At 56.1% G+C, this 25,337-nt stretch overlaps 5 protein-coding genes across 14 annotated transcripts; 2 read left to right on the plus strand and 3 right to left on the minus strand.

Annotated features, from left to right (window-relative positions):
* The first annotated feature begins 304 nt into the window (after positions 1 to 304).
* On the plus strand, positions 305 to 2,938 carry EGFL8 (EGF like domain multiple 8). 5 transcript variants are annotated; one of them, XM_082663186.1, is made up of 8 exons: positions 305 to 1,081; positions 1,295 to 1,417; positions 1,525 to 1,637; positions 1,738 to 1,833; positions 1,940 to 2,110; positions 2,201 to 2,280; positions 2,358 to 2,511; positions 2,811 to 2,938. In XM_082663186.1, exons 1-8 carry the CDS (start codon positions 981 to 983, stop codon positions 2,858 to 2,860), a joined length of 888 nt encoding a protein of 295 aa, XP_082519312.1. In that variant the 5' UTR covers positions 305 to 980; the 3' UTR covers positions 2,861 to 2,938. The 5 variants fall into 5 exon arrangements, with proteins under 5 accessions (XP_082519312.1, XP_082519311.1, XP_082519309.1 ...); XM_082663184.1 differs by having other exon boundaries at positions 363 to 433; positions 953 to 1,081; positions 1,525 to 1,833; positions 1,956 to 2,110; XM_082663185.1 differs by having other exon boundaries at positions 305 to 1,417.
* A 1,206-nt stretch (positions 2,939 to 4,144) lies between these two features.
* AGPAT1 (1-acylglycerol-3-phosphate O-acyltransferase 1) lies at positions 4,145 to 12,524 on the minus strand. Of its 4 annotated transcripts, none has more exons than XM_082663190.1 (7): positions 12,456 to 12,524; positions 6,125 to 6,321; positions 5,763 to 5,896; positions 5,316 to 5,491; positions 5,065 to 5,160; positions 4,868 to 4,940; positions 4,145 to 4,353 (listed from the first exon to the last, which is right to left on the minus strand). In XM_082663190.1, the coding sequence occupies exons 2-7, from the start codon at positions 6,310 to 6,312 to the stop codon at positions 4,169 to 4,171; spliced, it is 852 nt and encodes a 283-aa protein (XP_082519316.1). In that variant the 5' UTR covers positions 6,313 to 6,321; positions 12,456 to 12,524; the 3' UTR covers positions 4,145 to 4,168. The 4 variants fall into 4 exon arrangements, with proteins under 4 accessions (XP_082519316.1, XP_082519317.1, XP_082519318.1 ...); XM_082663191.1 differs by lacking the exon at positions 12,456 to 12,524 and adding an exon at positions 11,645 to 11,772; XM_082663192.1 differs by lacking the exon at positions 12,456 to 12,524 and adding an exon at positions 10,854 to 10,912.
* Positions 12,525 to 12,782: 258 nt separating this feature from the next.
* RNF5 (ring finger protein 5) lies at positions 12,783 to 15,323 on the plus strand. Its single transcript, XM_082664433.1, has 6 exons — positions 12,783 to 13,106; positions 14,062 to 14,080; positions 14,177 to 14,289; positions 14,399 to 14,453; positions 14,530 to 14,647; positions 14,753 to 15,323. The coding sequence occupies exons 1-6, from the start codon at positions 12,967 to 12,969 to the stop codon at positions 14,848 to 14,850; spliced, it is 543 nt and encodes a 180-aa protein (XP_082520559.1). The 5' UTR covers positions 12,783 to 12,966; the 3' UTR covers positions 14,851 to 15,323.
* Positions 15,324 to 15,494: 171 nt separating this feature from the next.
* On the minus strand, positions 15,495 to 18,715 carry AGER (advanced glycosylation end-product specific receptor). 2 transcript variants are annotated; one of them, XM_082664430.1, is made up of 11 exons: positions 18,594 to 18,715; positions 18,301 to 18,407; positions 17,975 to 18,167; positions 17,734 to 17,798; positions 17,537 to 17,624; positions 17,259 to 17,441; positions 16,985 to 17,115; positions 16,427 to 16,568; positions 16,125 to 16,151; positions 15,882 to 16,008; positions 15,495 to 15,759 (listed from the first exon to the last, which is right to left on the minus strand). In XM_082664430.1, the coding sequence occupies exons 1-11, from the start codon at positions 18,643 to 18,645 to the stop codon at positions 15,660 to 15,662; spliced, it is 1,215 nt and encodes a 404-aa protein (XP_082520556.1). In that variant the 5' UTR covers positions 18,646 to 18,715; the 3' UTR covers positions 15,495 to 15,659. The 2 variants fall into 2 exon arrangements, with proteins under 2 accessions (XP_082520556.1, XP_082520555.1); XM_082664429.1 differs by having other exon boundaries at positions 18,301 to 18,660.
* Positions 18,716 to 19,150: 435 nt separating this feature from the next.
* PBX2 (PBX homeobox 2) lies at positions 19,151 to 24,369 on the minus strand. 2 transcript variants are annotated; one of them, XM_082663753.1, is made up of 10 exons: positions 24,114 to 24,369; positions 23,047 to 23,120; positions 22,560 to 22,807; positions 22,270 to 22,460; positions 21,953 to 22,088; positions 21,680 to 21,833; positions 21,204 to 21,292; positions 20,995 to 21,081; positions 20,757 to 20,872; positions 19,151 to 19,781 (listed from the first exon to the last, which is right to left on the minus strand). In XM_082663753.1, exons 1-9 carry the CDS (start codon positions 24,332 to 24,334, stop codon positions 20,780 to 20,782), a joined length of 1,293 nt encoding a protein of 430 aa, XP_082519879.1. In that variant the 5' UTR covers positions 24,335 to 24,369; the 3' UTR covers positions 19,151 to 19,781; positions 20,757 to 20,779. The 2 variants fall into 2 exon arrangements, with proteins under 2 accessions (XP_082519879.1, XP_082519878.1); XM_082663752.1 differs by having other exon boundaries at positions 19,151 to 20,872.
* Between the last annotated feature and the right edge of the window lie 968 nt (positions 24,370 to 25,337).

Raw genomic sequence — 25,337 nt, forward strand, 5'->3', positions numbered from 1 at the left:
CTCTTGCCTTTTCTCCCATGACTTGACCCCACTTTGTTCTCTGCCAGCTCTGACTTTTCCTGCCCCTCAGTTCTTCCCTAGTCTGTGTTGGGTTGAAGGATGGAGGGCAAGGGCCAGGGGTGCTGCTGGTGTTTAAAGCTAGTAGTCTCTGCTGATTTGGGGGAGTTCCAAAAATAAGGGGCCTCATAGGGTTGAGAAGAGACTTCTGAGGGGCCCTTTGCTTGGCTGGGGGGGGTGAAGGGAGTGGGATCTGGACCCCACTGAACTGACCAAGCTCCAGCTGTGGAGGAGGCTTGTGGGAGGGGGCAGGAATGGGAGGGCTCTGTCTGGCCCGCCCCTCCTCTCCTTTGCAGCCCGCGCAGCCCGCCCACCAGTCTGAGCTGCTGCTTCTGAGGCTGGTGGCCTGAAGTCTCCAGGAGAGGGGGAAAGACAGGTGGGGAGAGAACGTCAATGGGGAAAGACTGGGGGTCACTCAGAGTCTTAGAGTTGAGTGTGAGTTGGGTGTGTTGTCTGAGTGAGGGGAGTGGGTCCAGGGTGTATGTGGTGGTGTGGGTGCGTGAGGGTAGCAGGAATGTGTTTAAGGTGGGGTTTCCAGGTGTGTGGGTGTGTACAAGGTGTAAAGGGGTGTAATGGTGCATATCTGATATTTTGAAGGTAGGAGGATTAGGATGGAAGAGGGCACGTCAGAGACAGGAGGGTCATGAGGGGAGGTGGAGGGAGTGTGTCGGGCTGTGAGCTTGTATGGTGCTGCATGGACCATGATGTGCTAAAGGAAGGGGGGTGTTAGTTAAATGTAACTGCGGGTGTAGACAATCCTGGTGGCTAGTGCAAGCGTGCAAATGAATGTCCTGCCCCACTTAAAGGGCACCAGCAGACTGCTCTTGGAAGGGTTGGAACTGGAGAAGTTAACAGGAGAGGGGAAGGACCTCCATTAACCTCTTCTTGCCTGCAGCTGGCAGAGTCTGAAGTCAAGGAGAAACATGGGGTCCAGGGCTGAGCTGTGCACTGTCTTAGGCGGACTCTCATTCCTCCTGCTACTGATGACAGGCGAGGGGGCCAAGGGTGGATCCCTCAAAGAGAGGTGATAACAGAGGGGGCAGGGCCAGGGGTGAGGTCTTCATGAAACCTGCTGGGGCTGGGGTTTCACAGGTGGCAAAACAAAGTTCAGAATGGGGGGGAGGCTGTCATTTTTAGGGAGGGTGGGGCCTCAGTGGAGCCTGAAGGGAAGTGGGGCTCCTGGCTCCCCAGGGCCTGGCCCACTCAATGCCTCTCACTTTCCCCCGCATGGGTGCAGTCAGGGGGTCTGCTCCAAGCAGACGCTGGTGGTCCCACTCCGTTACAACGAGTCCTACAGCCAACCCGTATATAAGCCCTACTTGACTCTGTGCTCTGGAAGGCGTGTCTGCAGCACCTACAGGTGAGGGGTGGGGAGCCTGGGCTCTGGGGTCTCTCAAGAGGAACGAACCCCCAGAACCGGGACCAGGACCCATATGCCAATGTCCAGAGCCCGGCGCTGTGTTCCAGGACCACGTACCATGTGGCTTGGCGGGAGGTAAGGAGGGAGGTGCAGCAGACCCACGCCGTGTGCTGCCAGGGCTGGAAAAAGCGGCATCCCGGGGCGCTCACCTGTGACGAAGGTGAGGCTGGGTCTTCCCAGGCCTCGGGGGAGGTGCGCCCGGCCGGGCTGGAGAGCCAGGCCTTCCGCTCGGTTCTGAACCCCGCTTCCTGCGCCCGCAGCCATCTGCGCCAAGCCCTGCCAGAACGGAGGCGTCTGCGTCCGGCCGGACCAGTGCGAGTGCGCCCCGGGCTGGGGTGGGAAGCACTGTCACGTGGGTGAGTTGCCTCGCCCTCCCTCGGGGTGACGCCAGAACTTCCCTACCCGCTGTGGTGCCCACCTCCGCCCCGCCCCCCTCAGCCCCCTCCTCTTTCCGGTAACTAGACGTGGATGAATGCAGGGCTGGCGTCACTCTCTGCTCGCACGGATGCCTCAATACAGCAGGCAGCTTCACCTGTGGCTGCCCCCAGGGCCTGGTGCTGGGCCCGGACGGGCGCACTTGCGGAGAAGGGGCCCCAGAGCCCCCAACCAGTGCCAGCATCCTCAGCGTGGCCGGTGAGTGGGTGGGTGCGTGGGGCACGCGGAGGGCCGGACCAGAGGCGGGGCCGGGGCAGTGGTCACTCTCGGCTCGCTCCTTTGTCCCAGTTCGGGAGGCTGGACACGATGAGCGTGCCCTGAGGCGGGAGATTCGCGAGCTGCGAGGGCGCCTGGAGCGGCTGGAGCAGGTGAGTGGAGATGCCTGGGGCCAAGTCTGGGTGGCAGACCCCACCCCCAACACCCTGAGGTGTCTCTTCCTTTGTAGTGGGCCAGTCAGGCTGGAGCCTGGGTCCGAGCAGTGCTGCCCATGCCCCCAGAAGAGCTGCAGCCCGAACAGGTGGCAGAGCTGTGGGGCCGAGGCGACAGGATTGAGTCTCTCAGTGACCAGGTTCTGCTGCTGGAGGAGAGGCTAGGTGCCTGTGAGTCCCCATGCCCCTCTCTGTGGGGACCCCCATCTCCCCACAGCTGCCCCCAGCTCTTCCAGACACCTTTTCCCAACTCAGTTTTCTCTTGTCCAAAATCTCTTCTCCTCCACTCACTCACCCCATACCTTCCCCAGATTCCCGCACTTTACCACCCCTTCTCCTGGTCTGTCTCCAACTTGGTGGTTCCACTTATTGGTGAGCGAGACTGTCAATCCTTCAGTGTCCAGGGCCCACTCCAGGCATCCAAGAAGTCCACAGTCAATGTGTCTGCCTGTCTCCTTGTCATTAACCAGGCTCCTGCGAGGACAACAGCCTGGGCCCAGGCCTCAATCGGCGGAGCTAAGGAGCCCCTGCAGAGCCCCTGCCCCACTAATTTATACAGAAACTGGACCCACTAATCCTCTGGGATGGGCCGGCTGGGGAGCTGCAGATAAGGCTATCTGCCACTAAGGAGCAATGAACAATGGAAACTTTGGAAAGCTGAAGAAAGGAGGAAGGCGGGTTGTCTTGGCCTGCCCGAGTCTTCCGGCTGGGGCAGGGGCCTGGAGGAGAACTGCTTTTTTAACTCCTTAACAAACGCAGCCAGAAAGTGCCCAGATCTCTCTCAATCTTTATTCTCGGTTTCTTGCTGTTATCCAGATAATTAATAAAAATCAACCACGCAAAACTGGGTCCCACCCTCTCCTTTTGCTCCCAGCCCACCTCCGTGGTTGTGAGCACAGGTCTGGGGTGGGAGGCAGGGAGTGGCTAATGCCACAGGGAGGAAATGAAAACTGGCTCAGAGAGGGGAAGCCTCAAAAGAAAGAGAAATAAATTAAAAGCCCTCCCATCCCCTCCAGCCAGGGTTCAGTTCCTTTCCCCAACTCCCCAGGGTGAAGTGAGTGCAGCACCTGATGTCTGCCTCTTCCCCTTGTGTCTGGTCAGAATGGTACAGCAGGGCTGTAGGGGGCTTGGTGGGGCCAGGACCACTGAACAACTATACCCAGGGGATGAGGGGAAGCAGAAATGTGGCATCCAAGAGTGTGCTCAACCCTGGGCACTTGGACAAGGGCAGGGATGAGACCTCTGAGTGACAGAGTCCAGCCCCCACTGACAGGAGGCTCCACGGGAAGGAGGGAGAAGGTGCTGAGGAATGTTTCCAGGATGAGCCTGGGAGAAGTATTCCAGGCATCAGCTTCCAGCCACAGCGTGAGGAGTCGTCCTCACAAATGGATGAGTCCACTGAATCCGTGGACATGGGAGTGAGAAATTGTTCCACAGAATGGATGAATCCACTGGCCAATGTGGGGTGGAGAGGTAGAGAAGACCACAAAGGAAGAGGGTCCACTGGGGACAGAATGGAGTGTTCCTACCCTTGTGTAGGCTGAACCACTGAAGATGAGGGGGAGGCAACTGTCCCACAGACAGGATGGCACGGAAGGTGGGGTTCAGAGTGGAGGCCGCACCTAGGCAAGAGTCTGTTGGGGGGCGGTGCTGGGAAGGGGGCAGGGAGCGGTTCTGCAACCACATTCACTTCAGAAGTTGAAGATTCCAAAGGAGAGAACAGGTGGGGAGAGGGGAAATGAGGAACAGGGCTTGGCCCAGCTTCGGGCCCACTGGGCTGGTAGGTGTGGAGACGGCGGTGGGGGGTGGGGGTAGATGGGAAGGGAGCTCAGAGCTGGGCCTCGCCCACCCCTCCAGGCTTCTTCAGATAGTCACCACCACCCCTGCCATCAGTGGAGATTTCCCGGAAAACGGTGAGCATGGAGTGTCGGACTGTGTCGGCCAGAGCTGGGACGTCATCTGGTGTCAGCCCTTCTGTGGGCACTGGGGGCAGCACCCGTACCTGACATCGCCCTGGGAGGGGGGTGAGCACCATCATGGCCTGTGTACCGGGACTCTGCCCACAGGTGGCGCCTGGCTTCCGAGCTCTCCTGATGCTTAGTTCCCTGCTCAACCTTTCAGTTCTCTGCCGTGGACAACTCCCCCTCAGCTTACCAGCTGCCACCTGTTCTCTGAGGCCCTCCCTCGCAAAGCCTTCCCCAGCCCCAGTCCAGGCACCTCAGCACCCTGCCGGCCCCACTGTCTGGGTTTAGTGTTCACCGCCGAATGCTGTAACTGCGCACACAGGCTTTATCTTTCCGGCTAGACAGTAATGGCCTCTCTTGGAGGGACCAAGTGTTACCCATCTAGCAGGGTATAGGGGTGCTTAATAAATACTTATTGGCTGATGTGGGGTCACTTTAGATAATCCTGTGGACATCTCAGTGCTGACGCTGACTGAAGCTCCTGCCCCACGGGGATCTCCCTCTAGCCTCTCCCATGGCCCTTCTGGCCACCCCCGAACCCCAGATCTGCACAGAGCCCTCACCTGAAGTGAAGCGGCGCTCCTTCTTGCAGTAGAAGTCTTGATAGGAGGACATGACTATGGGAACAATGGGAACCTGAGGGAGAGGAAAAGCGATCAGCCCACGGCTCCCTTCTGAGGTGCCCAGGACCAGCCTCTGCCGAGAGAGGAAGGGATGGTGGGGGCTTGAGGGGCAGTAGTGGACGGGAAGGAGTAATCACCTGGGCCTGCACTGCGAGGTGGAAGGCGCCACGTTTGAAGGGCAGCATGGAGCCATTGTGGTTTCTCGTGCCCTCAGGAAAAACCCAGACCCGTACCTGGGAAAGAAAGAGAGTCAAGGAAGACACACATATGGAGGGATCAGAAAATGGCTGTGATGCTGTAATGGGACTTGTGAGGCCTGGTGGCCCTGCACATCAGTTTATTTACAACTATTCTACTCCATAACCCCCATTCCCCCGGGGTGACTCACATCCTGTGTGAGCAGGGTCTGGGCGACCTCAGACATGACACTGATGGCATCCCCAGTGCGCTTCCGGTCAATGAAGATGACTCCCGCCAGCCAGCAGGCCAGCCCGGCAGAGCCGGCCCACAGTAGCTCGCGCTTGGCAATGGGCACACAGCGGCCTGGCAGTACCTCCATCATCCCTAGGGCAGAGGTGGGGGTGGGGTGAGGATACCTCACCCAGGTCATCACCCAGGGACTAGAACTAAAGGAAGAGGCAGACCTGGGGGTGAGGGGTGGGGGAAGCCCCAGAAAGTAAGAAAAGGTGACTAAAGGTGTATTATCTTGCTTATGAGGGCAGCTCTACCCCAGGCAGAGGCCTGCAGGGGGAGCAAGGGGGCAACGCCCCAGGTGAGGGAGGGGATCCCAGGGAGGGCTGCAGGAGGATGGGCGTGGCTAGGGGAGGCTGCTCACCAAGCAGGTCGAGGGAGCTCTGGTGGTTGGAGACAACAACGTAGGGCTGTGAAGGAGGGAAGTGGTGAGCCCCTCGCACCTCCACTCGGATCCCGTACAGGTATTTGATGTGGAGCAGCATCAGACGCAAGATCCTGTGGAGGTTCCACAAGGCAAGGGGTTCCCGCGGGACCTGCTGCCGTCCACCTGCAGGCCCCAGCCCCCCTCCCCGGCCCCCCGTCTTCCTGGGCATCTTTGCAGTCTTCTCCGCTTCCTTGTCCCTGGGCTCGCTCAGTGTCTCCTACACACTCAGTGCCCTCCCCAGCCCCTGCTTGCTTCTGACCCTAAGGTTCCCTCATCACCCAAAACCCCTTGCCCCTCACTTCATGTTCTCGACGTTGCGTCCTCGCACGGCACACACAGGGATGGCGAGCACAGCCAGGAAGAGGATCCAGCCATTGTAGAAGGCCATCTTGAAGAAGTACTTGGCACTGGGGCTGCAGAACCACAGAGTGGGCAGCAGCAGGGAGAGCAGCAGCAGTAGAGGCCACACCCCTGGCCACAGCTCCATTCTGGTCACCTGCAGGGGACGGGGCAAAGGACAGAACTAGTGGGCCTGGTTCCTGGATTGGGGACGGGGCGGGCAAGGTGCAGAAGGCAGGGTCTGGGGGGGCTCTGGGGGCCAGGGCTCCCGTTAAAACCTGTCCAGAAAGCCTCTCTGGGATGGGGGCGGTGGGGATGGGAGCTCAGGACTGCTCTCCCACCCCTCTCCCTGAAGGATCCAGATACATTCAGACATGAGACACAAGATATGGACATCCACAACTCACAGACACAAGACAACAACAGGACATTAATAATAGCTAACGCTTGTAGCTGGTAAGGATCTTATAATGGTCTATCCCTCTGCTGTCCAATATGGTAGCCACCAGCCACATATGGCAACTGAGCACGTGAAATGTGGCCTAGTCTGCATTGAGGGGTACTTAGAGATATAAAATACACATCAGATTTCAAAGACTTTGAAGGAAAAACAGAATGTAAACTATCCCATTAATAATCTTTTATATTGATTACATTGTGAAATTATAACCTTTTGGACATACTGGGTTCAATACACTAAAATTAATTTCACCCTGCTACTTTTACCTTTTTTATGTAGCTACCAGAAAATTAAAAATTACATATGTGGCTTGCATTATAGTTCTGTTGGACAGGGCTGGTCTATATACTATGTTAAGTCCTTAAATATGAAACACCCGATTTACATTTTAAAGGAGACACACCCAGAAAGGTTAAAAAACTTACCTGAGGTGATATGACTCCTAAGAGGCACTTCCTAGCTTAAAGCTAAGCAGCTTGTGCTCCTAACCACTTGGTTATGCTGCTGCCTGTATATATACACACAAATGCACACATAGCACGCAGCAGATACAGTGGAAATGACAAAACACAGACATTCTCCGGGGCTGACTGGCGAGAATAAAGGCTCTTGTCACTAACGCAAACTCAGACACACACAGCCATACAAAGACTGACCTGTTCACACACATACGCAAACTTACAATCACACCCATGACCGATAAAGGATGGTAAATTCATACCCATTAAAACCCCTCTCCACCCAGGCAGGCTCCCTGTTCCCAGATAAACCCATGGACATACCTATATCTATTAATCCTGCTTCCACAAACAGGCAAACAAATCCCACCACCCACTTCCCTCCCTCCCAGCAACACTGCAGGCAATGTGGTCAGACATGCAGTGTGTAAGGCTTCACCAAGCGAAAAAAGGAGGGCAGAGAGTAAAAGGGTCATTACACCACCTGCCCTGGGAGAGGAAAGAGTTCAGGAGGAAGAGGCTCTTCCTCCTTCCTCCACTCTGCCCCACGGTTTGGGGCAGGGTCACAATTCACACAAATGGTGTTCAGGCAAATATCTGTCACTTGTATCAAGGCCAAAGGCACGCGCTTCCAATGACAGAAGGGCTGTGCTCCAAGGTAAGTCCATTGCCAAGGGTGAAGGTAACAGGTGATAGAGGAAATGGGACTCTGCCAGCTCTAGGACAATAGGCTTTCTGAGTTGCTTCATCCTACTGCCCCCGCAAGTTGGAACAAGCGCTTCTCCCCTGGACTATTTGCAACAGGCTCCTAACTCTTCCCCTTCAATCCATCTTCCACATGGCAACCACAGATGTTTCTGTGGCACAAATTTGAGCATCTCTCTTGCCCAAAGGCCCTTCTTGACAAGTTGACTTCTGCTTACACCTTTGGCCACATCCCTACAAGAGCCTTTTCGCTCTAGTCAAACTGACTTACTTCAGCTCCTCAGACACACCATTATCTTTCACGCTTCTGCGCCATGAACACGCTGTTCCCTTTGGCTGGAATGTTCTTCTGCCTCTTCACTTGCCTCATACAGTTCAGTGTCACTTTTTGGAGGTCTTCCTGAACCCCTCCAGGCCTGTGTTTTCATTACACTTTTACCTTGATCACTGATTCTCCAAGTGCAGAAAAATAAATCCTTGGACCTCACCCCAGATTACTGAATCAGAAATTTAGGCCGTTGGGCCCATGCATCTGTATACTATTTTAAACAAGCCATCCAGGTGAGTCTGATGTGCACATAAGTTTGAGAACCACTCATCTTGACACTAGACAGGGTGTAACCACTTGAGGTTATCTTTGTTTCCCTCCCTAACGTGTAAGCAGCTTGAGGACAGAGATTTTCTTATTCCCAATGCCCAGGACAGAAGGAAGCAGGGAAGATGCTCAATAAACATTTGCTGAACAGATTATAAGGCTGTGTACATACCCACATAGCCATAATTATTGAGACAACAGTTCTGAACACCAATCAGATAGCTACCCTCTTGAGGACTATTAACTATGAAAAGAAAAGCCACCAAGAAAGCAATGAGCACACCAGGCTAACAGTAACCTACTCTGGATAAAAATACACAATACAGGGTCACGGTGAAGGCAGAGTGACAGCAATCTAGACAAGATGGCACATACAATCTTGCACACAAGAGAAACATACAGAAAGGGGATTAACATGCCACAGGGGAAAGATGCCGCTGTCATCAAATACATGCCAACAGTGCAAAGAGCGGGGGACAGATAATGTACATGGCAGAGCTGACGCTGTGCTATGCATCGAGCTCCATGGACACGGACTGTTCACAGGCACCGGATGTAACGTGTATGAAGAGACACAGGCCAGCGGGGTCAGCAAGGTAAGGCGCATGGGGATGGTTCTTTAGGGACGTGGAGGCCCAGTTACCTTTTCCTCTAATATGTGACATTAAGTGACTCTCTCCAGAGCAGGGATGTCCGAGGATTTATAAGCACAATGGAGTGCCAAGTGAGTTAATGAGCATACAGCTCACAAAATATATTGGCAATAAAATTATGAAATAAATAGTATATGTAACCAGAAGCACACAAGCTGTAGACGTGTCACATCAGCACATTATGCGAAGGGGCACACATGTGTGCGGTGTGAATTGGGACTGGGAAAACACATGCAATAAACAGGCCAATACGATCACAACATGAGTGTGCGCTAGTAGCTAAGCCACGAGATCCCACACACGAAGACGACTGCATATGGTGGGACTATGCACATAACCTGTGAGTCCAAACAAAATAAGGTATGATCTCTACATGCTAAAGTAAACATAAGATGTGCAAGAAACATGAAACCACATAACAGATGCAACAGATGAAAACACACACGTGAACACGTCAAGACTGGACATGAGACACGGACATAAGATATGAGAACAGGCAATTCTGATGGAAGATAACACATCATTTCTCCACAACCCATGGAGAGCACAGGACAAACTAGCCACACACAAGCCATAAACCACATCAAAGGCACACCCACTCAATGTAGAAAACATGGTCCCCCACAAGGCATCTGTATGTCAGTAAGGGTCGAACACAGCATGGAGGCCACTGAGAAACAAGAGGTCCCGTGCCTTGAGAGAAACAGGTGTCTCAGGGCATCCCTAGGAAGCAAATTCTGCTGGGGAAAGGAGGGCACTAAACTGCCTTCTGCCTGCCACTACCCCGCAAGGGTCACGTGGGGCCAAAGGGCAAGAAAAGGAACTGGGGAAGGTGTTGGGGCTTTCCTCTCCAAGATTCCCTGTCCACACCCCCATCTCAAGTTCACAAGGTCTCCACCTCTCCTCCCTCGTGTCTCTTCCATCCTTCCTCCCTCTCAGGCCCCCTCTCCTTTCCCCAGCAACCCTCTCCCAAGTCGGCCCGTATCCTTTTCCCACCAAGCCTCTCCCCTGCCCACCCTCCCAGACCCAATCTTTCCCCATCCCCTCCTCCACATCCCTTTTAGCTCCCTCCTCCCTCCTCCTCCCATCCCTTTCCTGCCCCCACCTCAGTGGGGTGGGGGGCCTGGGGGGCTGGCCCCCTCCCCAGCCAGGCTGCGGCAGCGGTGGTGGCGGGTGGCTGTGTCTCTGCCTCAGTCGGGGTGTCGGTGCCAAGGGGGCGACAGGATTTGGGGGTGTCCTAGCCCCGGCCGATGGAGGGGAGGTGAGAGTGGGAGGCTGGGCCCATAGCGGTACGAATGGTGGGGGGTTGTCCCCCCAGCTCCCTCCCTCCCTCCCTTCCTGCTGTCTCTCTGAGGGCTGGGGCTGCTGCTGCCGCTATCCCCCACCACCCCTCCCCACGCCCGCTAGTTTCCGGGGCTGGCCAGGAAGTAGGGGGCGGTGATGGGCGCCCTGTTTTGCCAATCGCCTCCCGGGGACCCAGGCATCTCCTCCCCACATCTTTCAGTCTCCTCTTGCTAGCTCCACCCTACGAGAGCTCAGCTGGGCTCCGTCTCGGTCTCTCTGGCCTTTTCTGGCTCCAGCTGCACCTTCTTTTCTCCAACTTCCTTTCAGCACACATGGCTTGCGTGTCCCTTGGTGCTGTATTCCTTCCTTGGCCCGTTCCTTCTCATTCTCCATCAGCTCTCCTCTTATTGTCAACTTGTTTCTTTTTTTCTCCTTAACTCCCACATCTGCTGCTTATTCCCTCCAACTCCAACCCTTTTCCATCTCCCTCTTCCTGTCCCCCCATTCAAGTCCAAATATTTATCAAGCACCTACTATATGCCAAGCTCTGAGTTCTTCACTTCTCTTCTTTTTCTCTCCAGGACTCCATCTCACCCCACCTCACCCTCCAGCCCTCTTGTCTGGTTTCTGCCCTTTGTCCCTGCCACTATCTCCCAGCAGTCCAGCTCCCTCCTCCACTGGCCTCCTCCCACCCCCCACCCCTTCCTGGTCTTTGGAGAGAAGGGACACTCTCAGGCCCTCTCCCTGCCCGTTTCCTTCTGTGATGTACTTTAACCTCAGTACCTTTTCTTTTCTAGTTCCTTCCTTCTTATCAGTCTCCTTACTCACCCAAGCTGAGACTACCCCTCTCCTCAACGTAGAAAAAATGTACTCTTCTTCCAGTGGAAACTGGGCATTAGGGTTGCTTTCTTGAAAAAATAAGTGAGGAAGAATGCTGATTCCTCTGGGATAAGCATGCCTCCTTAATTTTGTAGTATGTGCCTAGCTCTCTCTCCAGCCCCTGCTGCCCTCTCCCCCATACTCCCATCATCCCCTTATCAGGATCATTCCATCACTCCTCCCTTCTTGGTCTCCACTTCTGCCTCTCAATAGGGTTTTTCCCTAAACCTCTACACGCTTCCCGAACACTAACCTCCCCTGCCGTAGGCAGCTCCTAACTTCTCACCGTTCCTCACTGAGTCACGTGGGACCTTTTATCAGGATGTTGTTGAAGAACCCTCAGCTTGTGTCTGGCCTCCACCCCCGCTAGATACCTTTGCCCTGAAAGAGTTTACACGCCCTGAGGAACAAGATGTAAAGAACACTGGTAATGGGAGGACTGTTACCTAGTTCTGCTCCTTGAGCCACAGTGAGGGCCAGTGACTGCAGAAAAGGCCCAAACTCGTACGAAAGGCCCAAACTCTGAAGCAGCTTGCCCAAGTCCCAGGGGTCCAGCCCAGGAGGAAGACCCCAGTTCTGCGGGGCACAGTACAAGAAGGAAGGGGCGGGCCTAACCCCTTTCCGCCGCGGGTCGCCTAAAAGGGGGTGGATCTTGCCTCTTCACCCACTCACAAAGGGGTGGAGCTAGACCTTTTCGGCTCTTAAGGTTTAAAACGGTGTCTAGGGCAACTCTGTTCTACTCTGTGTCACATTAAAAAGGGGATGGGCCTTTACTTCATTTCTGCTCTGTAAATCACCTAAAGAGGGGCGGGCTGAGTCGTCCAGCCGAGGGAGATGTTAACACCAGCGCCGCAGATCGATGCTCGCACCATCCAAACGTCGGGCTAATCCCAGTTCTGCTCCCTTCTTCACTAAGAGGGAGGGGCGGACCCAAGTTCTGCTCTTTACGTCACCGAAGGAAGCCGGAGCCATTTTGAACCCTGCGACCCTAGCATTTGTCCTCTTTTCCAAGCTCTTCGCCGTCTTTTCCGACCTCGGCCAATCAGGGGCGAAAAAAACGGCCCAATCAGTCGAGAGAGACCGCAGTCGGAGGACCCGGATGAGGCCAAGACAAGGCTTTTGAACCCCAAATCCCGCCAATTGTAGAGCAGTCACCATGGCGACAATATAGCGGTGAAGGGGTGGGACCAGAGAAAGCTCAACTCTCATAGGATTGGCCCACCCCGTCCCTCCTCCTACTGCGCACGCGCGCTTTACCTGGCCTCCATTTTCCGTCGAGTTCTAGCCAATTAGTTGCTTTGGAGCTATACGCTCCAAAGTCCAAAGGAATCCGGACGTTCTCTGAAAGAGGAAGTAAAAGGAAGACAGGGGCTTGTAGTGGGCGAGGTCTAAGTAGCCTTGAGCCAATTGCTTCTGGCCTTTGGTTATGATTGGCAACTACTCAGACGAATAAAGCCCTCCCTGGCCGGGGCGACAGGACGTATGGAATATTTACCAATCCCATGGCACTGCAAACTGACCGTGACTGTTTTAGCCAATAGTCATCGTGCAAGGGCGGGACCGCGTAAACCTCTTTCCTCCCCCGCCCTTTGGACCAGTCCTTTCTTTCGATTCTGTATGATTGGCAGGCACTGAGACCAATAGTGATTAGAAAACCTTGAAGCCTGCCAAAAGATCGTGGGCAGGAGGCGGTTTCTCGTTTGTTGCGGCGTCTGTATGTGTGTTTCGGGGGATTAAGGGGCACGCGGGGGGCAAAACAGTACCGGCCATGGCAGCAGCGGAGGAGGAGGACGGGGGCCCCGAAGGGCCAAACCGCGAGCGGGGCGGGGCGGGCGCGACCTTCGAATGTAATATATGTCTGGAGACTGCTCGGGAAGCTGTGGTCAGTGTGTGTGGCCACCTGTACTGGTGAGAATCTGAGAGGGGTGCGAAAAGGAGTGGGGCTCAAATTTATACTGGGGAGGCTGGGGCCGGGGGGACCATACAGTCATACAAATAATCGGAGGGCACATTCTCATAGGTGAGGCTTGAGGGGGGTTCTTACGTGTTTTGGGGTATGTGTGGGCGAGAGGGTCACGTCTGTACAGAGGAGAACTGTGGAAAGGAAAGTCATAGCAACTAGGAGCCAACCTAGTTGTGTTAAGAGGTGCGTTAAGAGGAAGTGGGGCGCAGGGGGTGGGCACTGCACATCTGTGCAGGCGAGACGCGAGCCACCTTACCCCAGGGAAGGGAGGGGTCTTAGCTGTACAGGTGGGATCGGATTAGACTCAAAGGTTAGGGGAGGCACGCATCAGTTGAGTAGGGGGACATCTAGGGAAGGTGGGATCACATGCAGGTGAAATATGGCAAGGGGTGGTATGGGAAACTTGGGGACAAGGGCACTGTGGAGGGGCAGCCCCCAAAGGTTAAGGAGTTGTGGAAACAGGGACTTTGTTGGGCACAGGAGAGAGGAAAAGGAGTAGCGGGAGAAGGTGCTGGTAAAGGGGGTTTGGTTTGGGAGTGATGGGGGCAAGGGTAGGGCTGGGGCTGAAAGAGGAGACCTGGAAATGGGTGGTTGAACAGGACTGGAAATTAAGTCGAAAAGCAGAGAAGGAAGGGGTGAGGATTTGTGTGTGTGTGTGTGTGTGTTTGCTGGGGGAGAGAAGAGAGAAGAGGGTTGAGTATGTTGAGGATGGATGTAGCTTTAGGTGTTGGAAGATCAGAGAAGCAGCAAGGCCAAGTTGGCTAGTATGGTAGGGGTTGTGGAAAATATGAAAAGAAACAGCAGGTAACACCTGGTAAGAGGGGGAAAGATGGGACCCTGAGGTGGGGTCTGTGTCTCTCTTTTGTGTAACTGGTTTGACCTTTCTCGTTCCCCTTCCAGTTGGCCCTGTCTCCATCAGGTGCGTACGCAGAGGAGATGAAGAGGGAGATGGGGAGGTCTGAGGAGCTGGAAGACCCTTCTGTGTACTGGAAACCACTACATTTTTTTCCCCCAGTGGCTGGAGGCACGGCCAGAGCGGCAAGAGTGCCCAGTGTGTAAAGCTGGGATCAGCAGAGAAAAGGTTGTCCCCCTTTATGGGCGAGGGAGCCAGAAGCCCCGGGATCCCAGGTGAGAGAGGGGAGGTGATGCTGAGGGAAGGTGGAAGGTTCTGCTTGGGGAGTGGGGTGTGGAAGAGGAGGGACTACTTCCTGCTGATAGGCCCTCTCCTCTTCCTCAGATTGAAAACCCCACCCCGCCCCCAGGGCCAGCGACCCGCTCCAGAGAGCAGAGGGGTGAGTCTTGTCTGATTGTATTCCTTCCTTGCCAGAGACTTGCCCCGCTCCCCACTGACTTTCTTCGTCTCCCTAGGGATTCCAGCCATTTGGCGATACTGGGGGCTTTCACTTCTCATTTGGTGTTGGCGCTTTCCCCTTTGGCTTTTTCACCACCGTCTTCAATACCCACGAGCCATTCCGTCGGGGTACAGGTAAGAGCCTTCCCTCAGCTCCTACCAGCGAGCCCCCTGAATCTCCTCAGCCCCGCTTCCAGCCTAGAGTGGATGTTTCTTCCACAGCTTTCCTCTCTTCCACAGGTGTGGATCTAGGACAGGGTCACCCGGCCTCCAGCTGGCAGGACTCCCTCTTCCTGTTTCTCGCCGTCTTCTTCTTTTTCTGGCTGCTCAGTATTTGAGCTGTGTCTCCTTCCTGCCCACCTCCAGCCAGAGGAAAATCAGTATTGGGGGTCCCTGCTGACCCTTCCTTACTCCCGGACCCTCCCCTGTAAGCCCTCCATTTTTGTTGGCTAAGGGCAACCCTGGCCACTTTCCAGGAGGGTGTGGGGAGGAGTGACACCTGTGCATGGAATGGGAGAACCTTTGCTCTGAACTGCTCGCTCAGTCGCATCGTAACTCCCAGCTCTGGGAGAGGAGGACGGACTGAAGACAAGGTCTGTCTCCCCTCTCTCCTGATCCTTTGCTTTCCCCCCCATTTCTTGATTTGATGTTGAAAGGTGGGCAAGGCTCCCTCTGACTCTCCCCCATATTCCCCTTGTTGATTTAATTTAATTTTTCTCTCCCCGGTGTCTAATGTGGGTCCTGACTCGTAAGTGCTTCCTTCCCCTCACTACCTCCTTTATTACAAATTCAATAAACAAGTTGAGATGTATTCACGGGAACTCTGCCCACCTTTGTCCATCCCTCCTTCCTTCCAAGACAGGAGCATTTCTCTTCAACTTCAGTAGATGTCGGTGTGGTGTGGTGAAGCGTGGGGGTGAGACCCTCTCCTTCAGGGCTCTCAAGGGTGCAGGGGGTGAGGGCATCACACATACACAACAGCAAATGTGTCAGGTGTTTACTCATCACTGTTTGTGAGAGGCTCTGGTTGTGGAAGAAAGTTTGGGGAGGTGGGGTAGAGATTATAGAGGGGAGAACTGGTCTGGGGCCAGAAAAGAGGGTGGGAAAAAAAAAGGGAGCTGATGGATGGGGTCTGGCTGTGGGCTTCTCAAAGCCCTCCTGCACTGCTTTCTGCTGCCTCAGGCCCCTCGGGCTGATTCAGCTCCGTGCGCTCCTCCTCTTCCTCCTCCTGGTTTTCTGGGACCTTCCTGGGGAGGAGGATTGGGGAGAATTCTGCACATGGTTCCCAGCACTCCGTCATTTCTCTCCCCACACCCCTCCTTGCTGCCTGGAAGCCCTTAGTTGGAGGTGTCTGGCTTCCTCCACTCACCTCTCCTCTCCTCTGCGTTGCCGCCTTTGCCACATGATGACCCCAATGAGCAGGGCGGCTGTCCCCAGGCCTCCCAGGATCCCCAGGGCCAGGGCTAGAGTTCCCAGCTCCGGCCCTTCCACAGAGCCTGTAGGGAGACGGGGAGAACTGAGGGCACAGCCCTCACAGTTCCTTTCTTGTTGCCCATCCCCTCAGTCATGCTGAGGTCTGTCTGCTTCTCTCTGACTTTATCCAACCCCTCACCTGCGGTTGGCCCCTCCTCGCCTGTTTCTGGAAAACAAAGTCAGAAGGGAAGGCTTCAGTTTGGGAGAAGGCTAGTGGGAGCCCCGGCGGAGCCTTTCCCTTTCTTCAGTTTAGAGGGGAGAGGGGACAGGCTGGGCTCTTCTCTTGGGTTGTGTGGGGCAGAGAAGGCCTGGGTGTGGCTGCACTGAGGGAAGCATGGGGTGGCTCTCGGGGACAGTGTTAGCATAGGGTAGGGAATTGGAACCTGCACTGTCCCTCAGCCGCCCCCAGGGTCCCTGGGATTTGGAGAGAGGTCTCCTCACCGATGATGCTGACGCTGACAGCATGGCTCTCCTGGGGCCCATGGCTGGGATGGGTGGCCACACAACTGTAGGTTCCCTGGTCCTCAGGCCCTACCTCAGGGAGGAGCAGCACGGAGCTGGTGGGAAGGGGCAGGGGCATGCCCTGGTGGGGAAAAGGGGACAGGAGACTTTTTTTTTTTTTTTTTTTTTTTTTGCGGTACGTGGGCCTCTCACCGCTGCGGCCTCTCCTGTTGCGGAGCACAGGCTCCAGACGCGCAGGCTCAGCGGCCATGGCTCATGGGCCCAGCCGCTCCGCGGCACGTGGGATCTTCCCGGACTGGGGCACGAACCCGTGTCCCCTGCATCGGCAGGCGGACTCTCAACCACTGCGCCACCAGGGAAGCCCCGACAGGAGACTCTTAAAACCCCTGCCAACACATCCCATACTGCTGTCTTTGCCTCCACATTATCAGACACCCTTGTACCTCCTCGCCTGCCTCGCTCTCCATGAAGCCCCTGCCCTCCTAGTTGCCAATGACGTATCTCGCTACCTGCCAGCCCCCTCTCCAGGTCACTCACATCCTTGATCCAGTGGATTTGAGGAGGGGGCTGGGCAGGGGCTTCACAGGTCAAGGTCACGGTACCACCAGGAGCTACTGCTCCACCTTCTGGCTCCACCACCAACAGGACTTCCTCCAGTGGCACAGGCTCTGGGGGTGGGGAGGGACATGAGGTTGAGAGTTACACCTGTCTGTGGTCCCAGTGGCCATGGGCTTAACCCTCTCCTTCCTGAGGGTAATACCTTCTGACAGGTGCTCACCCAAGTTGGGGCCCTCCCCAGTTCTGTGCTCACCCCAGACCCTGAGCTGGATGGGGGCCGTGTGCAGGGCTCGGCGCCGGGGAAGGCCAGGGCTGAAGCTACAGGAGAAGGTGGGGTGGGGAGCTCCTCCCCGGGCTGGGGTCACCATCAGCTCCGAACGGAGTGTGAAAAGCCCTGTCTCAGGGTGTCTCTTGGTCTCTTCCTTCACAGACACTCCTATGGTGAGGGGAGGACAAGGCAAGACATTCCAGGGTGGGTATGGGAGAGCAATCAGAAAGAAGGCAGCTAGGAGGGGAGACGCTGGGACTCACCTTTGCCATCAGGTATCAGGGTTTTCCCATCCAAGTGCCAGCTAAGAGTCCCTTCAGGGTAGCCCCCCTTGGACACACATGTTCCCACCTGGGGAAAAAGTGACCTCATCGTCTTTGAAAATAAGAGAATGCACACACACAGCTACACTCCCCTCCCATTCTCAGGACCCCTTTCCACATCTCGCCTTTTCTTCTACCTTATCGGGGACACCAGCCATGAGTTCAGAGGCAGGATCAACAATTTCTGGCTTCCCAGGAATCTCTGAAGGAGGGAAAATTCCAATCAGAGGCTGCAGCTTTGAAGATACACCCCAGCTGTGGGAATGGGGGCAGCTGAAGTCAAGTTCTCACATGCCAGGGCCCGGGAGTCAAGGGCTGGGGTAGAAGGCTTTTCCTTAGATGAGAGGTGGGCTGTGAACAAGGCCCTGGAACCCTTACGATAGACTCGGACTCGGTAGTTGGACTTGGTCTCCTTTCCATTCCGGCTCATTGCCCGGCACCGGAAACTCCCCTCATCCTGGATCCCAACAGCCGGCAGGAGGAGGGAGCCGTTGGGGAGGACACGAGCCACGCTATCCCAGGGGCCTCCCTGGGGAGATAGGACCTTCCAAGCTTCTGTCCGGCCTGTGTTCTGGGGACAGAGGAGAGGGGCCTCAACAGTGCAAGCCGTTTGGGAAAGGGCTCATGAGGTAGGGAGGTGGGGAGGAGGAGATGCGAATCGTCATTGGTCTCTCCGGAAGTGGGGAGACAGGAGCCCCACTTACCAGTTTCCATTCCAGCTGCTGGGGTGGTTTCTTGGGGGCCCCCTTACAGTTCAGCACCAGTGGCTTCCCGATCCTGGCTGTGATGTTTTGATCCCCTACTACTGCCCCTGGGAGACAGCACCACAATGGAAGGGCAGGAAGGGAGATGGGAGCTAATAAAACTATAACAGGGCGGATGAAGGAGATTGAAAAGCAGTACCCAGGTTCCTGGAAAGCTGTGGGGAGTTTCGGGGACAGGGGCAGAGTGCTTTCTGCGGGGAGGATTGGTGTGGGGGTGGGGGGGCAGGGCTCACCCCACAGACTGAGGACCAGCACCCAGGCTCCAGCTGCTGCCCCTGCTGCCATCCTGCTTCCTTCCCAGGCTCCTGGCTCTGTCTGCCCCTTGCTGCTGTGGCCACCACCCTAGGTGGGGCTTGTACCCTCTCCCCTGCCCCCATCTCCCCCGTCTTGTCCCGTCACAGGGAATGCTAGGAATTCATGCCTCTCTCAGACAAGAGTCCTTCAGGTACTGGGAGAAACAGCTGTCACCCCACCCCTGGGCACTGCCAGCCTCTGGGTACAGCCACATCCATGGGGGTGGGGAGTGCATCTCCTAGGGTCTCTTCATCCCCTCAGGACCCCCAACCTATTGCACCAGACCACCCAGGGCTACTGGACGACTAGGCGAGGTTGCTAGGCAACAGGGTTCAGGTCTGGCTGTTTCCCATGGAGAGGAGGCAGGGGTGAAACCTGGGGCCTGGGTGGTGAGGTCAAGGCCGGGGAACTCAGGGGAAAATCCTGTTTGGGGCTTTATGAGAGAAAAAAAGTTCTCATGTTTTTGAAAAGAATTCTCAACTAAACCCAGGGAAAAAAGAAACTTCTTTATTTAAAACTGCGTTTTTTGTTTTTTTTTTCTGTGAAACTACAAGTTTACAAGTGAGGAGAGAACTGCCCCAGGCCCATGCCTCCCGCCCCCACCCATCACACTCCCGACCTGCCCCCCAGTCCTGCCTAGATCTTTGACGGGAGGGGTTCCCTACTGACAGTCTTGTGAAATCCTGAGGATATTTGAGGGGTTCAGATAGTAGGGTTCAGGGCCGAGGGTGGGACAGTGGTCATTTTACCTTCCCTCATACCTGGCTTTTTGCAGCCTCCCTCCTCTCTCTCCCCACCCTCTCGATTTTGGACTGAGGAAAAAAAAAAAAAAGATACCTCGTTTCTGGGGAAACTGAGGGAGATACATACACAAACACCCCAACCCATATTTAACATATTTGGCAATAACCCCCCTCCCCATTCTTCCCCCTCCAATCTGCAAATAGTGGTTTAAAAGAAAGATTTTAGATGTGTCACTCACAGGGGAAGGTGACATTTGCTCAAAATTACCGAGTCTAGCCCTGCCCAAGGGTGGTGGGGAACAGGCTGGCAGAGCAAGCCCTGACTGCTTCCACAGCAAATGCAGCAGAAAGCTGCCTGCACGAGCAAAGAACACCTCGGTGGCCCTGGAAGCAAAGGAGAACACCTAAGTGATTTCAGGGGGCAGGCTTGGTGCCCTGCTAAACGTACTTCCTGATGAACAGGAGTGGAGGCAGGCAGGCCTCTTCACCAGTTCTATTTGTTCCCCTTTTTCTTATCATGACCCCTTTGGCTATCACCCCTAATGTGGGAAAGCAAGAAATGAAAAAAAAAAATCAGCATATTTATAAAAACATCTACTTCCCCAAACTAAATTAAAAATTAAGAACCACCACCACCACCAAAAATCCCCGAAATAAAAATTAAAAAAAATACAGATGGATCCCAGGGTTAATTTTTCTTTCCTTTAAAAAAAAGTTCAACCCCAAAGCCCAGTCAACAATTCCCTAAAGTAGCAGAAACTCCCTCCGAGGTAGATATCTGAGTCAGACACTCCCGTCCACTGAGCGATTCTATTGGTTTAAGATGAGCTGCGTATGAGGTAATAAAGCCGTCTGGGGGGGCAGGGGGGTGGGGAGGCACAGGGGGCGTGGCCCATGTCCTCTGTCCAGAAGTCATGTCCCCATTTTTGGCATCTCTGGCTGGGCAGGGCTGGCATCTCCACAGATCCCAAAGCAGCTAAGTGGGGTGAGGGGAGGAGAGTGGGGGAGCCCAGAGAGAGAGAGAGAGAGAGAGAGAGAGAGAATAGTTCTATGTGCGTGTATGAGAGAGGAGGAGAGGAAAACTCTGAAAAATAGGATTCTGGGTGCGTGTGTTTCTATGTGAGAGAAAAAGGGGGAGAAAAAAAGAATGAAAAAGGGAAAAAAGGGGGAGACAGACCCCACTCTCCCCTTAAGAGGCCCCATCTTCCCTGCCATGTAGTCAGCACCCCCAGCACTGAGAGTCTGGCCAGGGAGGGGATGACCCCCGTTTGCCCTTCTCTATCTTGTGCTTCTCCTTTGTCTGGGTTTTGTCCTCTGGATGCCTGCGTCCTCTTCAAGAGGTGCCTTGTGAGCCCCTACCCCTGTGGCCCTGAGGGGCGAGATCAGTTGGAAGTGTCAGAATGAACGCTCCCTGGTCCCTCTGTCGGGGATGTCACTGAGGACGGGGTCACAGCCTCCTGCCAGCCACCGTTTGCCTGGAAAAAGAGGCAGACAGTTGGGGTAAGGCTTTAGGAAACCCAGCACAGGGGACAGCGCTGCCAGGGAAAAGGCCCTCCCATCCTGGTGAGAGGTGGAGAGAGGGGCTTCAGGTACTCACCCTCATTTCCCGAGGGCTATACATCTGGCCTCCCCCGAGGTTATCCCCGTAGCCCCCTGGCCCCATCGAGTGTCGGAGTGATTCCACCTGCAGGCAACAAAGGAGGATAGGACACAGTGAGAAGCCTCAAAGGAAAAGAAGTCTCATATCCTAAAGTAGGGAAACTGAGTTTGGGAAAGCCCTACTCAAGGCGAGATGGACCACCTGACCTGGGAGGCAGAGTAGGAATCTCCGTTGAGCCCGGGCATCCCCAGAAACATGTCACCGGATCCTGAGAGATTGAAAGAGCCGCCAGAGCCTTGGGGGAGCAGAGGGGGAATGAGGGAAGAGTGTAACAGAGCCTGTGATGGAAGACGGGAGGCTCATCACAGCTCTCAGTTTTCAAAAAGCCCCCTGAACTAGCTCTCTGGGGGTTGGGCCACCGTACGCAAATTCTCTACCAAACAACACTGCAACACTCAGAAGGAGCAGGCTGTTCCTAAGCCTCCCCTGGCCACTTGCTGGAGGAAAGGCAGAAGTAGCTTCACTAGAGTGGCCTCTGCCCCCTGATATCCCCACCCCATCTCAGCTTGGTCCCTCTCACCCCAGAAGGCCCCCTCTCTGCTATGATCCTGCCTAGATAGGAAGTTGGAACAAAAGCAGGAAGCGCGCAGCAACAGCCAGCCAGGGTGGCAGCGGGATCCACCTGCGGAGGAAGGGGGCGTCGGGGAGCTGGTGCGGCTGTGGCCTCCCTGGGTGACTGACACAGCGGTCTTGACGGCATAGATGTTTGCCTCCTCTTGGAACTTTCCAATATTTTTCTTATAGCGAATCCGCTTGTTGCCAAACCAGTTGGAGACCTGTGGGGTGTGGGGCAGAAAGGAGGGTCAGGTGGGAACCTGTCCCTCTGTAAACACCTTAGTCAACAGGATTGGAGAGCGCTGTGCCCCCAAAGCCCCTCCCCACGCCTCCCCAGTACCTGAGAGACGGTGATCCCGCACTTCTTGGCGAGCTCCTCCTTTGCCTCCTCACTAGGGTATGGGTTACTCAGGTGGGAGTAGAAATACTCATTCAGGACCTCAGTGGCCTGTTTGCTGAAGTTACGGCGTTTCCGTCTACAGGGGAGAGGGGGTGGTGAGGAGGATGCTGGTGTCCTGGCAGGGCCACCACGTTGATCAACTCCAGAGAGCACCACTGTCATGGGGTATACGGTGCTGTGTTGCACAACCTGGCGGCCCAGAGGCTTGGAGAAGGACGTGCAGGGGATGGGGGCTGGCCTGGGGCCCCGGGCTGCACCTGGCGTCCAGGAAGCGGGAGCGCAGGATCATGACGGCCTCGCAGGTGCTCTGCTTCAGCTGCATCTGGATGGCGCTGAACTTCCGGTGAATGATGCCCACCATGCGCTCCATCTCCTTGGGCGCCACGGGCCGCGTGCGGCTCTGCTCCCTCAGCAGGTTCATGACGTGGGTCGTGAACTCGTTACACGCCTGCAGTGGGGGCCCGTGCCCTGGTGAGGAGGAGCCCCTTGGCCTTGGGATTCCCCCTAAGGGCCTCTCCCTCCACCCACTCCAGCTTCCTCTCCTCACCTGCTCATACTTCTCCAGCTCCGAGTGGTAAATGTGGCGGATCTGGGCAAGTTTGCTGCGATAGTCCGAGTGTTCGATGGAGTTGTCAGGGGACACGCCGCCTCCGGAGGCTGCGGCGGCCGCAGCTGCTGCGGCTGAGCCACCCCCTTTCTCAGGCCCGGCCACACCCTCTGCCAGAAGCATGTTGTCCAAGCGCATCAGCTGTGGGTCCACAGGCTCCTCCTCTTGGGAGCTTCGAATGCTGAGGCCTAGCATGCAGGCGGGTGGACTTAGGGACCCAGGGACCCCACAACCAGCTCTCAGCCCTCCTGGTGCCTCCTGGAGACCCAAGCCTCCAGGCCTGGGTTCCCTCCCAGGCGCCCCCTTAGCAATCTTCCTGACCCACACTTTCCTCAGGGCCCCAAGTTGTCAAACTCGTAGCCCCAGTTCTATAGTGAACAGGGTTCTGTCCCCAGAGTTGAGGAATCAGAAGGGGTGACCCACGTACCAGTTTTCTCCTTGATTTCACACAGCACGCTAAAGAGAGCAGGCTTCATTCGGTGGCAGTTTAGGGCGTGTTTCCTTGGGAGCAATGGGAGAGAAAAGTTGAGAGGCTACAGAAATGGGGGAGTGGGAAAGACAACCACAAAGCGACACACCCATGAGGCTAAGAGAGGGGAGCCTGGGAATAAGGGAGGTGGTGCGTAAATCTGTGGTGGGAGAAAGCAGGGTTGGAGGCCGAATGGAGCTGGGAGGTTCTTGGGAAGAGCTCAGCTCCCAGTGTGGAGACGTGGGGAAGCTGCTTGGCTTTGGCCGGACAGAGGGAAGGTGCAGCAGGCTAAAGGCACCGTGGCCGGGTGGAGGTTGTGGGAGATGGTCTAGAAGCGTACAGAGGGGATTTGGGGAATGGCTGCAGAAATGAGAGATTGGGTAAATTTCAGCGGAGACGGGAGGCTGGGGAGAAGAGTCAGAGTTTGAGGTGCCAGAGGGGGCTAGGGGTGCTGAGCTAAAGTGGGTAGCTCAGCATAGAGGTGTGTGAAGGGTCCTGGGACCGAGCAGGCTGGGGGCTCTGATGCTCCTAGTGTCAGCTGAGCAGGGGCAAAGGGTGAGTGAGGGCCCTTGGAGGCTGGGCCATGCATGGAGAGAAAGGGTCACAGCCCTGGAAAGGGATGTGGAGGCCCCTAGGATGAGGGTGGGCTGGAGAGTTAGGGGAGAAGACAGCATAGCTGTTTCTTAGTGTGGGAGCCAGAAGAGGGCTCTGGAGATGGAAAGATGTTCCAGGGGAGTGAGTGAGTGAGTGTGTGTGTGTGTGTGTGTAGGCGGGGGTCAGTGACAGACCGGGGTGGGGTGGGAGTGAGACCATCTAGCGTTCCCCTTTTTGAAGGTTTCAGGGACTGGGGGTGAAGGAAGGTTTGAGAGGGATCACTTATCTTGGGGCTCCCGGGAGTAAGGGGAGGAGAGAAGAGCTGTAGTATCCTGGGGAGGGTCCTGGAGTTGGGGGGCTCCCAGAAGATTCAGAGCTTGTGAATGGGGCTTCTGCTGGGTCTGTGTGGGGACCGGGTTGGGGGCACTCACTTGGCCTGGGCCTCGTCCAGGCTCTGGTCGGTGATGGTCATTATCTGCTGCAGAATGTCCCCGATGTCTTGCTTCCCTCGGCCTCCCGGGACCCCCCCGCTACTCCCACCGGGGTCTCCACCACCGGGAGGTTCGCCAGGGGCCCCAGGCTCCCCACCCACCAATCCAAGGCCCCCCCGGCCCCCGCCTGGAGGGGGCGGCCCCAGCAGCCGCTCGTCCATAGTTGGGGGGGGCCCTGAGGCCCCCTCCCTGCTCCGCCCCTCCCCCCCCCGCGCCTGGTTACTTCCCCCCCAAACTCGCTGGGGCCGCTGCTCCCTCCGCCCCAACCCCCGCCCGTCTCCCCCCCTTCCCGGCTCTCCCGGGGGTTCACCCCGGCCCTGAAGGGAGACCTGGGGTACCGTCTGGGCCCCCCACGGGAGACCCCGGCCCCCGGCGGCGGAGAAAATGGAGCCGGAGAGGGAGAGAGAGAGAGAGAGAGAGAGAGAGAGAGAGAGAGAGGGAGAGGGGGGGAGAGAGAGAGAGAGAGAGAGAGAGAGAGAGAGAGAGAGAGAGAGAGAGAGGGAGCGAGAGGGGGAGAGAGAGAGAGAGAGAGGGAGAGAGAGAGAGAGAGAGAGAGAGGAGGCCCAAGCGGGGGTGTGTGTGAGAGAGAGGGAGGAGGGAGGAGAGAAGAGGGGGGGAGCGAGGGAGGGAGGCTGGGGGAGGGGAGCCGGGGAGGAAGAGGAGGGGAGAAGAGAGGAGGAACAGGGAGGAGCTGGGGGCGGAGAGAGACACACAGAAACGTAGGAACGGAGACGAGTGGAGGAGGGGAGAGGGGACGAGGGGAGGAGACTAGCCCGTGGGGAAAATAAGGGAAGGTCCCAGGGGCTGGACTTCTGTGGCCTTGAAGAGGGGGCGTGTTGGAGGCTGGGGGGCCTTGCACCTGGGTTCTGAATCCGGGATCTAACTGATGAGGACTCTGGCCGCTGGAATGCCTGGGTTCACAGACAGCTTAGTTCATATTTCGTATCCTAATGACTCCCCTCCCTGTTCTACTTAATTAAAACCAGGAGAGGGGGGCTGGGGGGATAATTAGGGAGGTCTCCAGCCGCTGCTTAATGAGCCAGTAATTAACCAGCCAGGGAGGGAAGCTGGCCTCTGGCCAGACTGGGGAGAGTGGTGGCCTCCGGCCTCACCCTCCTACCCTCCACCCCGCCACCCGAAACACCAGTCTTCAGTCCAGAGGGG

This window comes from Grampus griseus (genome assembly GCF_964374135.1).
Source record: "Grampus griseus genome assembly, chromosome: 10".
NCBI classification, from domain to species: domain Eukaryota; kingdom Metazoa; phylum Chordata; class Mammalia; order Artiodactyla; family Delphinidae; genus Grampus; species Grampus griseus.